At 37.7% G+C, this 16,572-nt stretch overlaps 1 protein-coding gene across 2 annotated transcripts in view; it reads right to left on the bottom strand.

The window, feature by feature from the left end:
• The window catches only part of LOC117400350 (CUB and sushi domain-containing protein 3), a 524,933-nt gene that overhangs the window by 210,745 nt on the left and 297,616 nt on the right, over positions 1-16,572 (bottom strand). For both annotated transcript variants that reach the window (XM_059022384.1, XM_034000180.3), the window contains exon 10: positions 11,407-11,528. In XM_059022384.1, coding sequence (XP_058878367.1) covers positions 11,407-11,528 — 122 coding nt within the window. The remainder of the gene's footprint in view (positions 1-11,406; positions 11,529-16,572) is intronic.

Here is a 16,572-nt window from a genome sequence, read left to right as displayed (position 1 = left end):
CCTTATGGCCGCCGTTATCTGATGCCAGGGGCAAGTATGACTATTCATGAGATACGCCCTTTTTTTCCGGCTTGTCTCGGCTCCTGTTGCTCCTACTTGGCCATTGAATGGTTTTCTCGGCTTTTTCCGGAGAAAAAACGACTAGAAACCTGTTTTTTTGATGATGTCGGACAGGGTCCGACATTGGACCGGATAGGAATAATTGCAATGTTGGACCAGGTCCGACATAGGACCGCAAAGGGTTAACACAGTCCTGGCAGCGTTGACGCATAGACCTGATCAGCCTTTGGATAGACTGCGGTGGGATGTTCCGCCACTCTTCCTGTGCAGCTGCAGCCAACTGGCGAAGGTTGGCTGGTCACGGTTGGCTGGTCATGGTTGTCTTTACGCGATTACGCAGATGGATCAGTCGGATAGGATGGTCCTGGGCCGGTGTGGTGACCCTCTGCCTTCCAGGACGTGGCCTGTCCCTCACAGAGCCGGTTTCTTTGGACTAGTCTGCTGATTGTTGAAGCAGAGCATCTCATTCTCTGGGCAACTTCTCTCACAGACAGGCAGCCTTCAATCATGCCGATAGCAACCAGACGATCTTCATTACACAAGCGGGGCATGGTTGTATCTTTCGCTGTTCTTGCATTAATTAAAATAATTTCTTTTCGAATGCCTATTTATACAGATTCTTAATCAACTCAGTTTGGCAATTTTAACTCAACTCAAATGACAAACACTGAGCACCTGGCATTTTTATGAAATCACATGACTTGAACTCAGTATTTGATGTTATCCCAAGGAACATAAGAACATAAGAATGGTTATAAACGAGAGGAGGCCATTCAGCCCATCTTGCTCGTTTGGTTGTTTGTAGCTTATTGATCCCAGAATCTCATCAAGCAGCTTCTTGAAGGATCCCAGGGTGTTAGCTTCAACAACATTACTGGGGAGTTGGTTCCAGACTCTCACAATACTACTCAAACAAATCAACAAATCTATCTGCTCACTATTTAAAATGTAAATAGCATTATGTATGTGCCCAATGAGCTATTGATGTAAAACTTAGACTATTGCATTTTCATTTTGCATCAGTATATATGTATATATGTATATACAGTGCCATGAAAAAGTATTTGCCCCCTGTCTAATTTTCTGCATTTTTGCACATTTTTCACATTGTATTTGGTCAGATTTTTTTGTGGGTTTTAGTTAGGGTTACCATGTGGCTCCAGATTAACCGGACGCTGTGAGACAGAATGGGATTTAAAACTTGCCCCTAAATTGAAATAAATGAATGTGTAAATGAACCATCCTTAGCTACAATTAATAATGGTGCTTAAATACCTGCATGCGCGTCAAATAATTGTATTATACCAAGAATGAATTGCAGCCAGTCGCTATTTTTTTCTGTTTGTTAAAATTCAATTGCCCATATTATTCTGCAAATACAATTTCATCATCATCTCGTTGCTCTGTCGATAAATTAGCTATTCGTTCATTAAGATCTGATCAGAAGCAGCTGATCAGTGTGAATTGTTTGCTGCGCCCAAGCAATTCCACCACAGCAGGATTAATCTCAGCAAAGGTGGAGCTCATTTATACGTGAATTACTTTCAATTTAGGGGGAATTTTGAAATTCCGGTCTGTCTCAAAGCGTCCGGTTAATCTGGAGCCATATGGTAACCCTATTTTAGTAGTATATAGAGGGAGTCTGGGAGAAAAAAATGACACCAAAGTTTGGTGATTCTTTCATTTGTTTGGTGTGCAAAGGTAATCAAACATACAATCTTCAGGTGTGAAAAAGTTATTGTCCCCCCACCCCTCCCCCCAGTTAACTCAACCCAATTAAAGGGATAATTAGGGTCAGCTGTTTGAGTACTTTGGTTAACAACCAGGTCTGATTTGGGCCAGCCCTGCCCAATATAAATCTGACTAACTTTGACCCTTACCATCAGAGTGAAGTTGTCAGCACACAGGTTCTAGAGGCACATAAACTAGACAAAACAGACCAAAGGGCCATTGTAACTAAAATGTGCAACACTATGGGACACTCAGTGTTCATCAATCATGGACAAACAGGCTGTACAGACAAATCATGCCACGAACAAAAGAAATTCCTGAAGACCTCCGGAAAAAAAGTTGTTGGTGCCTATCAGTCTGGAAAGGGTTACAAAGCCATTTCTCAGGCTCTAGGGCTCCACTGAACCACAGTCAGAGCCATATTGTCCAAATGGAGAAAGTCTGGGACAGTAGTGAATCTTCCCAGGAGTGGCCGTCCTGCCAAAATCTCTCCAAGAGCAAGGCGCAATATCGTCCAGGAAGTCACAAAGAACCCTAGAACAACATCCAGGGATCTGCAGGCCTCTCTCGCCTCAGCTAAGGTCAGTGTTCATGACTCCACCATCAGAAAGACACTGGGCACAAATGGGATTCATGGCAGAGTAGCAAGGCGGAAACCATTGCTTGCTAAGAAGAACATGAATGCTCGTCTCAAGTTTGCCAAAAAGCACCTGGATGATCCTCAAGAGTTCTGGAACAATGTTCTATGGACAGATGAGTCAAAAGTGGAACTTTTGGCCAACATGGGTCCCGTTATGTCTGGCGAAAACCAAAGCATCAGGACCTGGACGCCTTGCCATCATTGAAGAAAACATGAATTCTGCTCTGTATCAGAGAATTCTACAGGAGAATGTCAGGCCATCCGTCCGTGAGCTGAAACTGAAGCGCAGCTGGGTCATGCAGCAAGACAATGATGACAAGACCCGAATGACACAAGCAAGTCTACATCAGAATGGTTGAAGAACAAGAAATGTAAAGTTTTAGAATGGCCTAGTCAAAGTCCAGACCTAAACCCCATTGAGATGTTGTGGCAGGACCTGAAACGAGCAGTTCATGCTCGAAAACCCACAAATGTCACTGAGTTAAAGCAGTTCTGCATGGAGGAGTGGGACAAAATTCCTCCACAGCGCTGTGAGAGACTAATCAATAACTACAGGAAGCGTTTGGTTGCAGTTATTGTGCTAAAGGTGGCGTAACCAGTTATTGAGTCTAAGGGGCGATTACTTTTTCACACGGGGGCATTGGGTGTTGCATAACTTTCTTTAATAAATAAATTAAATATGTATCAAATTTTTGTGTTATTTGTTCACTCAGGGTCAATTTTATCTAATATTAGGTTTTGGTTGAAGATCTGATAACATTCAGTGTCAAAAATATGCAAAAATGCAGAAAATCAGACAGGGGGCAAATACTTTTTCATGGCACTGTATATACAGTACTGTGCAAAAGTTTTAGGCAGGTGTGAAAAAATGCTGTAAAGTAAGAATGCTTTCAAAAATAGACATGTTAATAGATTATATTTATCAATTAACTAAATGCAAAGTGAGTGAACAGAAGAAAAATCTAAATCAAATCCATATTTGGTGTGACCACCCTTTGCCTTCAAAACAGCATCAATTCTTCTTGGTACACTTCCACAAAGTCAGGGATTTTGTAGGCATATAGTCAGGTGTATGATTAAACAATTATACCAAACAGGTGCTAATGATCATCAATTCAATATGTAGGTTGAAACACAATCATTAACTGAAACAGAAACAGCTGTGTAGGAGGAATAAAACTGGGTGAGGAAAAGCCAAACTCAGCTAACAAGGTGAGGTTGCTGAAGACAGTTTCCTGTCAAAAGTCATACACCATGGCAAGACTGAGCACAGCAACAAGACACAAGGTAGTTATACTGCATCAGCAAGGTCTCTCCCAGGCAGAAATTTCAAGGCAGACAGGGGTTTCCAGATGTGCTGTCCAAGCTCTTTTGAAGAAGCACAAAGAAACGGGCAACGTTGAGGACCGTAGACGCAGTGGTCGGCCAAGGAAACTTACTGCAGCAGATGAAAGACACATCATGCTTACTTCCCTTCGCAATCGGAAGATGTCCAGCAGTGCCATCAGCTGGGAATTGGCAGAAAACAGTGGGACCCTGGTACACCCATCTACTGTCCGGAGAAGTCTGGTCAGAAGTGGCCTTCATGGAAGACTTGCGGCCAAAAAGCCATACCTCCGACGTGGAAACAAGGCCAAGCGACTCAACTATGCACAAAAACACAGGAACTGGGGTGCAGAAAAATGGCAGCAGATGAGTCAAAATTTGAAATATTTGGCTGTAGCAGAAGGCAGTTTGTTCGCCGAAGGGCTGGAGAGCGGTACACGAATGAGTGTCTGCAGGCAACAGTGAAGCATGGTGGAGGTTCCTTGCAAGTTTGGGGCTGCATTTCTGCAAATGGAGTTGGTCTCCTCAATGCTGAGAAGTACATGCAGATACTTATCCATCGTGCAATACCATCAGGGAGGCATCTGATTGGCCCCAAATTTATTCTGCAGCATGACAACGACCCCAAACATACAGCGAAAGTCATTAAGAACTATCTTCAGCGTAAAGAAGAACAAGGAGTCCTGGAAGTGATGATATGGCCCCCACAGAGCTCTGATCTTAACATCATCGAGTCTGTCTGGGATTACATGAAGAGAGAGAAGCAACTGAGGCTGCCTAAATCCACAGAAGAACTGTGGTTAGTTCTCCAAGATGTTTGGGCCAACCTACCTGCCGAGTTCCTTCAGAAACTGTGTGCAAGTGTACCTAGAAGAATTGATGCTGTTTTGAAGGCAAAGGGTGGTCACACCAAATATTGATTTGATGTAGATTTTTCTTCTGTTCACTCACTTTGCATTTTGTTAATTGATAAATATAAACTATTAACATGTCTATTTTTGAAAGCATTCTTACTTTACAGCATTTTTTCAGACCTGCCTAAAACTTTTGCACAGTACTGTACATATATATATATATATATATATATATATATATATATATATATATATGGTGATCAACAGATCATTCTCTTAACTATCTATTGAAAACAACAACAAAAGGAAAGAGTCAATTCTAGTGCATAGGGGGGAGTTCCCATCATCCCTGAACTACAATATATTTTATCCAGTTCCATAATTTTCTCAGTTCACTGATGATGAAAATTCAAAATATCTGATAAACTTACCTAGTTTCTATTTTTCAATAAAAATGTACCATTGAGTGTTTGAAGTTATGGACGAATATATGAATATACCATTTAATGTATACTTTAAATGAACACACCATTTAGTGTATACTTATGCTGGAAAAGTTTGAAAAAGTTATATTGTCTTTAAAAGCATAGCAATGCTAATTCAGTAAAACGTTAAATGTCACATTGTGCTGTTTTTGTTGTATAAGCATGAATATATTGCTTCCAGTGTTTCCACACTGTTCAGAAAATGATTAACTTGCTTAGCTGGTCTGCATTATGGTTTAATTACAGCCTTTTTCTGGATACAATTAGCAAAAGATAAGCTAATCTGTAGATTGTATTTCCTTTTTGATTTGTTCAGGAGAACTGGACAGTTGTGCTAAGTTTCAAGGATATGGGAATCTGAGCCTGGTATGCCATTCTAGCTCATAGAACAGTGTTTCATTCTCTGAAAAGCTTAGCTATGACAGCAGATTACATGTTTTCAAGATCCATTGAGAGAAAGGTAGCAACCTGAGTACACTTTGTCAAATAGTAAAAGACACTGGGAATTAATTCATGGTTTGGATCTGCTTCTGTTAGTCTAGTCTTGGATCAATACTTCAAAATCAAGACATTAAATACTGTGAAACTCTGTCATGCTGTGTTGGGTAACAGTGCTATGGTGTTACATGTCACAGCTGCCAATCACACAGAAGGCCCTGTTACTGAGTGGCTCCAACACAATGGTGTTAACCCGGCGTTGGGGACGTGCCGAAACTAACGTCGGTAGTGATGTGGGGTCTGGTAGACCCCAAAACACGCTGTGCTTTTGACACAAAAGAACAGACTTTTAAGTAGAACAATACTACATTGTATTCTCAGTGATATTAATCATACAGTAAGTGGAGCTGTGTGCTCTAAGCACAGCCATTCTCCAAGAAATTGTGATTTTATGATCCCTTGCTCGGGGACAAACAGAACATCATTCTCATGCCTTGCATGTTTGCTTGGGTGCGGATGCAGCTTTCTCCTCTATTTCTTGACATTCTCTTTAGACTGCGGTGGAACTGGATGTTATCATCTGGTAATGACACCTAGGTCAGTAATGAAAAGGTACTGCAAAGGCAGTGACGTACATGACTGCAATCTATTGGTAATCACAAATATTACATGTGTGGGGTCTCAGACCCCACATCACCAGCTCTGGGTTAATATACTTAATTCGCCAGCTATAGACCTATTTAATTTACTTGCGCTGTTATAGGATGACCTAGCATGATGTGATGGCTCAGATCTCTACACACCACTAGTATTTTTGAAATGTAGGTTGGTTTTTTTCCAACTGTACCCTTCAAAAAAGTGTGTTACAACATGAAAAAAGTTTGTTAAATAAAATCTGCGTTCACGAAACTGGATGTTGTTAACAGTTTTTGCAAGTGATGCTACCAACTTAAGGTGAGCATTTCAGCTATATCAGCAATGGTCTCAGTGTTTCATTAGATAATATAAAATTTTCATTATGCTGCCTTAACTATATTTTATTATTACTTTAAACTACTATTCCCTTTAAATTTACAATTATGCTGGATAGAGTTTCCAAAATGTATGCAACTCAGGATATTAAACTCACCGAACTTACAAAAAGTAACACCGTTACCAATAAGTTGCTGTCAACTCAATCTTCTTATTCCATAGAACATCAATTGCCATGCCTTGCTTTTCCAACAATACCATCCAAGTAAAATGTTAGTTAACAACTGTAATTACTCAACTTAGTGTCATGTTGTACACATTTGCTGTTTGTTGATTGAAATCAAAATAGTTAGTTGACAAAACTTACACTGGCAAGTTAGCTAACTTAACAGTTAAGGCAGCCAGTTACCTTAACTTAGTTGTGTCAACTTACAATGTTTTACAGTATACAAATGCTTCTCAAAATGTAACTATAGCTAAATGCATACAATTCTCTTCTACAAACACACACACAAATATTATCACTGGAATATGAATGAACAAAACATGCAACGTGTGAAAAAAAATCAAAGTTGTTAGGCATTATGTGCTGTTGTATGGCCTTGATCCACCTGATGCAGATTAGCATTTCATAACATTACCTTGATAAAGTATCAATATCAATACAAAAATGTAGAAGTCTGTGAGTGATAAAGCTATACAAAGCAATGTTGTCACTGTATTGTGATGATATTAATCTCACCTATTAGAACATAAGAACATAAGAAAGTTTACAAACGAGAGGAGGCCATTCAGCCCATCTTGCTCGTTTGGTTGTTAGTAGCTTATTGATCCCAGAATCTCATCAAGCAGCTTCTTGAAGGACCCCAGGGTGTCAGCTTCAACAACATTACTGGGGAGTTGGTTCCAGACCCTCACAATTCTCTGTGTAAAAAAGTGCCTCCTATTTTCTGTTCTGAATGCCCCTTTATCTAATCTCCATTTGTGACCCCTGGTCCTTGTTTCTTTTTTCAGGTCAAAATACCCTGGGTTGACATTGTCTATACCTTTTAGGATTTTGAATGGTTGAATGCTTGAATGCTATTGCAGGCAAGGCTTAAAGAAAGGGGAGGTTATGATGCTTTGTGGGTGTCATTTTGGGGCAACTTTTAGCTTTTGAATTGAATAGACTTGTGCTATTTTAACATAAATACATTATTTATTGCATCCAATTGTATTTTCTTACTGTCTGGAATTTCACCAGGTTACAAAAGCAAATTCGAAAGGAGTAATTTGAGTCATGTTTCAGGATTTTGTGACTTAATTATCTCAATTTATTATGAATAGAAATACTGGGCAATCACAAGGCCGAAAACTATGTGGAGCTGGTTGAGACTCTGGTGAAGAACTACGGCACAATGGGCTGTAGGATGTCCCTCAAAGTCCATATCCTTGATGCTCATCTTGATAAATTCAAGGAGAACATGGGAGCGTACTCGGAGGAGCAAGGCGAGCGCTTCCACCAGGATATACTGGACTTTGAACGCCGCTACCAAGGACAGTATAACGAGAACATGATGGGAGACTACATTTAGGGGCTGATTCGTGAAAGTGATTTACAGTATAATCGAAAATCTCGAAAAACTACTCACTTCTAAATCTTTTGTAGTCATTTTTGTATTACTTTAGTATAAATACATGTTAATTTGGATTCATATGTTGTTTTTTTCTGACTTTATGTGAACGAAAAGACACAAATTCGCCCGTTTTCTCATTGGAAATAGGTAAATTTCAAAATATCACTGTTCTGGTCACAAAAGCAAAGTTTGTGGGGAATAATAGCCATTTTCTATACTTTTGAGGCATAAGCAATTAGGAAATAACACTTACTACCCAGGAACCAAAAAAAAAAAAAAAATTGTTACACGGTGTAATCACTCATTCACTTGAATCTCGGCACAGTATGCCCGTGGACTAATTGTGCACTCCCCGTGCCCCCATACAAATACCCATTTTAATCTGCACGTGACGTGATTGTGCAATCCCTGTGCCTAAATACAAATATACATTTTACATCACTCGTGCTACATATGCCACATTATATCCTGTGCACCGATAGCTATATATATATATATATATATATATATATATATATATATACATATATATATATATATATATATATATATATATATATATATACACACACACACCAACAATAACACACTACATACAACATATAAATATAAAATACGCACAGGGGCTAGCACACTGCCGCAACAAGATCTCTGCTTAGTGCATGGGTTTGAGATCAGAGGTGTGTCCTTCTAATCACTGCCAGTAGGGGTACATTTTTTCCTACCCGTATTCCTGAAGAGACACGCCCCAGTGAAGCAGGAGCAGTGACGATGGTGTGTTTTTTTCTTTATCTATCTATCTATCTATCTATCTATCTATGCACCCCATGCCGAAAATGCACTTTACCCAAAGCCGATTTTAAGAATATCTGTTTTTGTACTTTAGAAATGTAAATAAAAAAATAAATAAATCAGATGGTTTGATAATTTTATTTAAACGCATAGGTCGGCAATGTATTTATTAGGCTATCACATTAATTTTTAATTTTTTAATTTATTATTTAATAGTTTGACACAATTGGGGCTAATCTGGAGAACAATTAAACTAGTCTCATTTTTACATGAAGGGATGAAAACTAAATAAACATGGCCTATGGGTAGAATTGTACACAGTTTATGTTTTGTTATATAGTTTTATGTAAGATTTATAATTGAGTGTTTTAAAGTTGTGGATGAACATACAAAATACAATACAGTACGTACTGAAACCACACCATTGTCACTGCTCAAGCTTCATATGGGCGTGTCTCTTCAGAAATACGGGTTGAAAAAAAAAAATCGCCTCCCGTCAATGATCAGAGAGAGGACACCCCTCTGATAGGAGTCCACTAAGCAGACATCTTGAAATGTTAACAACGAAAAAAAAGATTTCAGGTACATTATTTGAATAGTTGTAGAAACACGTGGGTATGTATAATGCTATATTTTTCGGAACCCCGCTACTTACTCTTTAAGATGTTACCATAAATGAGTAAATACATAGAAGTGTTCATTTTTTATTGGTACCCAAGGTTTTGCAGTAGGAGGCAGTGATATCCTAGGTGAAATGTCTCAGACATTACTGTTACATACTGTTTGCGACTGTAAGTCGCCCTGGACAAGGGCGTCTGCTAAGAAATAAATAATAATAATAATAATAATAATAATAATATTAATAATAATAATAATAATATAGCCATGGAATTAAGCACCCTTGTAGACAGGGATATGCCCATGCAGTGTTACATGGAGTTCATTGTAGCAAATCAGCCAAAGTGTTTGAACAGTTGTGACGCAAACTGTTGTAGAATTAATATATTTAAATGTTCAAGCTATAGCCTAAGGCAAATACATGCTAGTACCTAAATCAATTATCTGCTTCAGTGTACAGGAACCAAGTTTATCTCTGACAGTTTTATGATATTCTATTCTTCTTTTGTTAAGCCAGAAATACCACACATAATAAAATGGTTGAGTTAACCAGAAAGAGAACCTATACTTTAAAATTATATTTCATGCTTTTATCAGTAACGTTATTTTATTTCAGCAGCAGTATGGCATATTTTAAACAGTTAATGTGTTGTATATTTTCTTGAATGAATATTACTTTACAACCATATATTTAAACAACCACTGTATTTTAACAATAACCGTGTAAGTTACTCCTTTAAAAATAAATAAATACACATCTTTCCTTTATCCTTGGGAAATATTTTCTGAGAGATCTGAATTATAGAACTGAGGGTGTACTGAACAAACACCCATGTATACAGTACATTGTAATTTTAAAGCTAGGGTAGCCAGTAATAAAGAGAAAATAAACTAAATACACATCTAGTAACAACATTACAGAGAAGAAATGGACTTGAGCATGTTATAGATCTGCTCTTGAGCTTGAGTTAATGGATTTGGTTTAAAAAGACAGAAACATACTCTCTGCAACCTGAAGACGAAACCATATCTATCTCCTTGGCTTGCAGTTGTACAACTGCATGTATTAAAGATTATGGGGTTTTAATAATCTAACATGGCTGCCATTTTAACTATATTAATCCTGAAGGTGTTTCCCCAAAGAGGGGGATTTATTGACCCCCTTATTAGTATAGATGGGTGCAATAAAAAATACTATTTAGATCAGCTGCATTCAAATCATTAAAATTGACCCTTTTGTTGTTGATCAGGCCAGATGGTTCTTGATCCACAGTTTAGTCATAAAAAGTTTCGGCATATATGTTTTGTGAATACGACCCATAGAACAGAATGTATCCACAATTCATAATGGCAATATAATAGCTAAATAACCCTTACTCAGCAACTTGCCAACACGTTTAGCTACTTAGATATCGTGTAGTAATTGCAGGAAAGGCCAAGGTATGAGTCAGTTCTTTGGTGCATGTTGGAATTACAAATTGCATTAATGTGCTGAATTGGCAGTCACTCCACCTTGTAAGTAAAATGGATCACTCTCTTCAGTGATTGCTGCCCACTGCTGACTAACTTAGAACTAGTATTGCTGCTCTGTGCTGAACTAACTTACTTGAACAATATCCAATTGCATCTGTATAGAGTGAGTTAAAGTGTTATGAATCCCATCCCAATGGGAACATAAAGTAAACATTCTGGAATCTAGCATCTGAGCTCAACGAGTTACCATCAATATTTAAACAGGTGAGATATATTCCATTGATGTCTAATTTTTTTAAATAAAAACTGCACACTCAAGTTTTAATAAGAAACTACATATATACATATAAAAAGGAATATACAAATAACCATTGTAGTTTGTAGCTAAGAATTGTCCTTACCTTATTGGAGTTTAGAGCGGTAATTATCCAGACACATTGTGAATTACTGTCATACTGGAATGGAAAATTGGGTGACGTAAATGTACCAGCTGGTCCCTGAAGATTAGACCCACATGTTTTTACTAGAAGAAAATAAAATAAAAAATAATGTATTAACTACAATTAACATTAATGATCTCAATCAATGTATAGCAGGCTAAATAAGAAATAATTTCTGATGTTATTGTAAGCAAGATTTTTCACACCTATGGTTTGCACAGGAGTCTTGCAAATAATTACATTTTTTGAAGTACAGTGAAACTCCTCTTAAGGCCAGTCAAGGACCAAACATATGTCCTTACTACTGAATGGAAATATACTTTCTTGTAACAGGTTATTACCATAAGATTTGAATTATTTAAAAAGTTATTAGGTGTGCCAATTTATTTAATAGATTACAACTTTATTAAACAGTTTTCCCAGGTTTTTCCTGATATAATTTTGTTTAGCTTTCTTTTTAGCAAACAGTTTTTTTAGACAGTTTTCAGGTTCAGTTTCTACTAGGTTTTACAGTCTTTATTAAATAAAATGTTCAAATAAGTTACTCTATGATGCATCCACATTTTTAGAAGGTTTAAAAAAGATGGTTAGTGGTTTACGGCTTGTTGGTCTCATTAAACCGGTGAGCTAACAGATGCCTGGTCACTTTGAGCCGTCAGTACTGAATACAGGGGTGGCTTTTACATTGAGGGTGACTTTACATTGCTGTCAATAGGAAACAACTGTAACTGTAACAAAAAAATCCATAATTGTGAAGTTGTCTTTAAACTTACTGTTTAAACGAATCTTTTAATGTTACAAAAACAGAAATAAACAAATCAGGTTTTTCATTTAAGGACTTTGAAGTACAATTTGATTCTCCATTTTTCATTATTTAACTTAAAGTAATTTATACATTGAAGAGAATGAAACTTTTACTACACCCATCAATTATATTCCTTAATTCTGCCAGTTTTAAAACGTCAAGCTTTCAGTAATTAACATTCAACACCAGTCTTCAAATACCTTACACAATGTCTACAAGTCAAGTTAATTTCAAAGGCAATTACTTAAATCAATATAACAAGTCTTTTTCCATCTTAATGGATACATGCTCAATATAATCTCTTTTGATCAGAGGTCTGCACACTTAAATGCATTACATATTCAATACTGTAGTTGTGTTAGATACTAATACTGCATTTGAAAAATGTCACAATAAATACTGAGGAAAAAAATGCTGTTTGATTGACATTAGAAATTCATGAGCAAGTGTCGCAACAGTTTTTCCTCTATATTTTCAACTGAGCTCTGTTCAAAGGAAATGCTACTTGTATATACATAACATTTACAAGATTTGCTAAGTGATGTGCTATATAATCAATTTCACATTTAAAGAGTGAAAAACAGCCTTGATGAAATTGCACTTAAAACACAAAATTTGTTTTACAGATGTTGTATAGTATTTAAATTTAAATATACTGGGTTATATACATGTATTTCAAAGCATCACTCAAAATATTCAAGCTGCATCATGCTGGATGTCTAAGAATATTGAACCTTTCAAAAAACTGCAGTTCAAAATTTAGACCCAGGTTGTGCAGATTAAATAGACATGCTCGATTTAGTAAATAGTCTGTGGCTTACTTTATTAAGAACATTAAAAACACACAGTATTTATATAACCCCATTGCTCTCCACAGTAGTATGAAGTGGAGTCATCCCATACAATCTGTAACATTTTTATAGATTCCATAAATGGAAGGATTACTTTCACTCCAGTCTTGAAAGTTATACATGATATTGAGAACTTACAGTAAATGATTCCTTTAAGAAGCCATTGAATAAACATTTTTGCTTGTGTTTGAATGTTCTTCAGAAATTGGTCCTTGGGTAATGTAAACTGCTAAAAGTTCAACCCTTTCCACATTGCCATTCTCAATCTCAGTGGCGTGCCGTGACAGAATGGACTGGGGTAGCAGAGTCATCGCAACCCCCTCCCCCCGCCGCAGACCTCCTTTTTTTAAGTGGCAGCTACCTGTAAGCCACAGATACCTTTCATAATTTTAATTCTGAAAGAGCCAAGTATATCCTTTCCCTTCTCGTGTCAGCTCGGGGATCTGTGGTATATCTCCCTTTTTTTAACAATCTCCAATTTTAAAAGTTCTCCTTGAAAAAGGATTCGTAACCAAATCGACTATGATGTCTCAGTTTTCTCACCTTTTTTTTTTATTTTACTGTAAAATAAAATTTGAAACAATTAGATATTGTAAAGGTATTTGTATTTATCAATGTATATTTATAAGCAATATCGTGCAAAATCCAGCTATCCTCATAACTGCAGTGCTAACCAAGGAATATTCATGTTTTGGGGTTGTTCACTAATGATTGGTCAGAGCTTTGACTTTCCCATTGGTTGCTAAAGCAGGGTCTTCAAGTGAGGCAGAAAATACCCTGGGAGATTTATGGCCCTCCTCTGCTCACTCCTGATTGGTCGCCTGTCTAAAAAAAAGGACATTCTTCGACTCGCCTATTGGTTAAACTCACTCAAGCCCTTCAACTGAAACGGAGAATACCCTCAACTGTTTTTTTTCCTAGCGTCTGGTTGTTGTCTTAGACTTATGGGGGAAATGCAGATCTCTTATTGGCTGAACACATCCCCTTCAGGAAACCCCTAGACTCTTAAAATACCTCTAGTAAACCCTGTAAGTAATCTTGGATAAAGGCGTCAGACAAATGAACAAATAATAATTAGAGTAGTATGCTTCATAGTATAATCAAGCACAGTGTACGCAAGTGAGTGAGGCAACGTAATGTAATTTGACTGACGGTTTACTTGGCACTGTCTGGTCAGCAGAGAATACCTTGTAGGTCCTGACGGCACGCCACTACTCAATCTGCAGACCTCATGCCAACACCACATTTAAGGGTTGCATGACAAGATGCTGGGCAAAGAACATATTTCTTCAAACTAACTTCAATGACCCCTCTCTCATTTACATATCAAGAAAAAGGTACAATATGTAAACTAATTTTATGTTATGTCACTCCAAAATAATATGAAAACAGTGTGACAGCAAATTGCTCCAGTATGTAGACAAACACATAAAAATTACCTCTGCATGACTCTTTAAGCTGATTGTAAGAAACTGAGGAGGGGAATCATATCAATGTTGCACATGGTTCAGTCCACAATGTTTCACCTATAGTTTGAGCTTCAGTGTTTGACTCAAATATGCTTCCCCACAGCATTTGCTCACAATCCAAAACCATTTGCTGGAATAGTTTAATAGTAAAAAATTGCAAATAATAATCTAAGTATAAACAAACGCAAAGCACAACAGGATATTAAAACAGGTAAAAAGGTAGATTATATAACAAACTCCATTAGCAGAAGACCCACACGAATTCCAGATCATTCAAAATACCAAATGCCAGGATTTTTTTATTTGCTAACAAATTATCTGATGACAATCTGGATTTAACTTTAAGAGATTTATTTTTAAAAGGTTGTTCCTATTGAGTATTCTGTATACATTGTAAACATTCCAACAATGATATGCTTCATGCTCTCATTGCAAAAGGCAAAATTAATTAAGCAGCATATTTAATTAAAAAAGGACAGAATTGAAATTAAGAGCAACTTGCTATTTGTAAAATGCAATACAAAAATGTAATCAGTAATGAAGTATTAAATCACAAAGCCAGTAGGCACTGTCATGCAAACTAACCATATTGTTCCCTTTCAATTCAAAGATGACCAACAACCATACTTTTGGGATATGCCTGCCATAGGTCAGATATTTATTGAGCATTTTATGTCAGAGCTGCCGATAGGCCCCACCGGGTAGTGACGTCCTCGGTCCCGCCTACCGAGGGAATAAGTAGTCACTCCGCGGAGATCACGTTCTCTTTTGCTTCTGACAATCAGGTAGGTATAAACTCTCCGGCTATGTGATTTTTGTGAAAGGGCACTCACTATGAGTTTTCTGATAGTTTCCCTGCAATTAATTGCCGGAAGTTGGCTTGTCACTTCCCTGGGATCGAAACTTGGCTTCTGAGGACTAAGCTGTAAAAGCTGCGCAACTGCCCTCCATTTAAAAAAAAAAATCTTTCTTTCAACAGCCTACATCGCTTGGCGACTGTAGTCTGCTTTTCTAACCCTACAGCTCTGCTGTCTGTGTGTATTTCCTCTGCTTTTTTGCAGCTAAAATAAATAAAAGAAAAAAAAGAAACGAGAGACACGTATACCTTAAGGGGAACCTGGCTCTGCCGCACCCGCTATTGAGTCGATGCCGCTGGGCTGACTCACTCGGTGTGTGCTGCACAAAAAAAGTGTGTGTGTGTGTTTGTTTTTTCACTGCCTTACAGTTTAAAAATAATAATTATAAAAATAAAACAAAAAAATGTGTGATTCCTCCACTGGGCTTGATTTCAGCCCACTGTAGAGTAGACCACGGATACACTGACCCACCCATCTTGGTGCATTGGTGATAAAACGAGTGATCAGGAGATGATTTATCGGTATGCACGACTATGAAGAGGTATGTGAAAAATTCAGCGAACAAGGGGTGGGGCGGGGCTGGAGATGCAGTACTGAGTGTCCTGTCGATATGCAGTGCCCTTTAAACCTGTTTTACTTTGAAAAAAGAGACCTTTAAAACAGTGCTTCTAAAATAAACTGCACGTGTGAAAATAAATTGGCCTTTGTAATTTTCTCTTTACCCCTGTGATTGGATAGTTTGTCTATTTTGGGCGGTGCCTGAGTCCACGTGGAGTGTTTCTCATTGGTTGTTCAAGTTCCTAGACGGCCCCTTGTTCTCAATTGGTCCGCTGTTTCTCCCCTGTCTGCTGTATTTATGAGGGCTACTGTTCTCTGTCCGAGGTGTCAAAGCACCCAAGACTGTCTGGCTTGATAAGCCATTTGTTCAGTATTAAGTTTATGACTCTTTTTAAAAGCATTCTTTGTCAGTGGGGGAGTATGTGACCAGAAACCAAGTAAACAGAGAGAATGGCTTAAGACCCCCCTTTGTATATTTCAATTCTGTTAATTTCATACACAGAATGATATTATGACCCACTCTGACGCTACAGTGCTTCGGCGCCCTTGGTGCTTAGATGTTCCGTGCATTGGTGCCTTCTATGCAC

The sequence above is a fragment of the Acipenser ruthenus genome, chromosome 4 (assembly GCF_902713425.1).
Source record: "Acipenser ruthenus chromosome 4, fAciRut3.2 maternal haplotype, whole genome shotgun sequence".
NCBI classification, from domain to species: domain Eukaryota; kingdom Metazoa; phylum Chordata; class Actinopteri; order Acipenseriformes; family Acipenseridae; genus Acipenser; species Acipenser ruthenus.
This window is presented reverse-complemented; position numbering and strand designations above follow the sequence as displayed.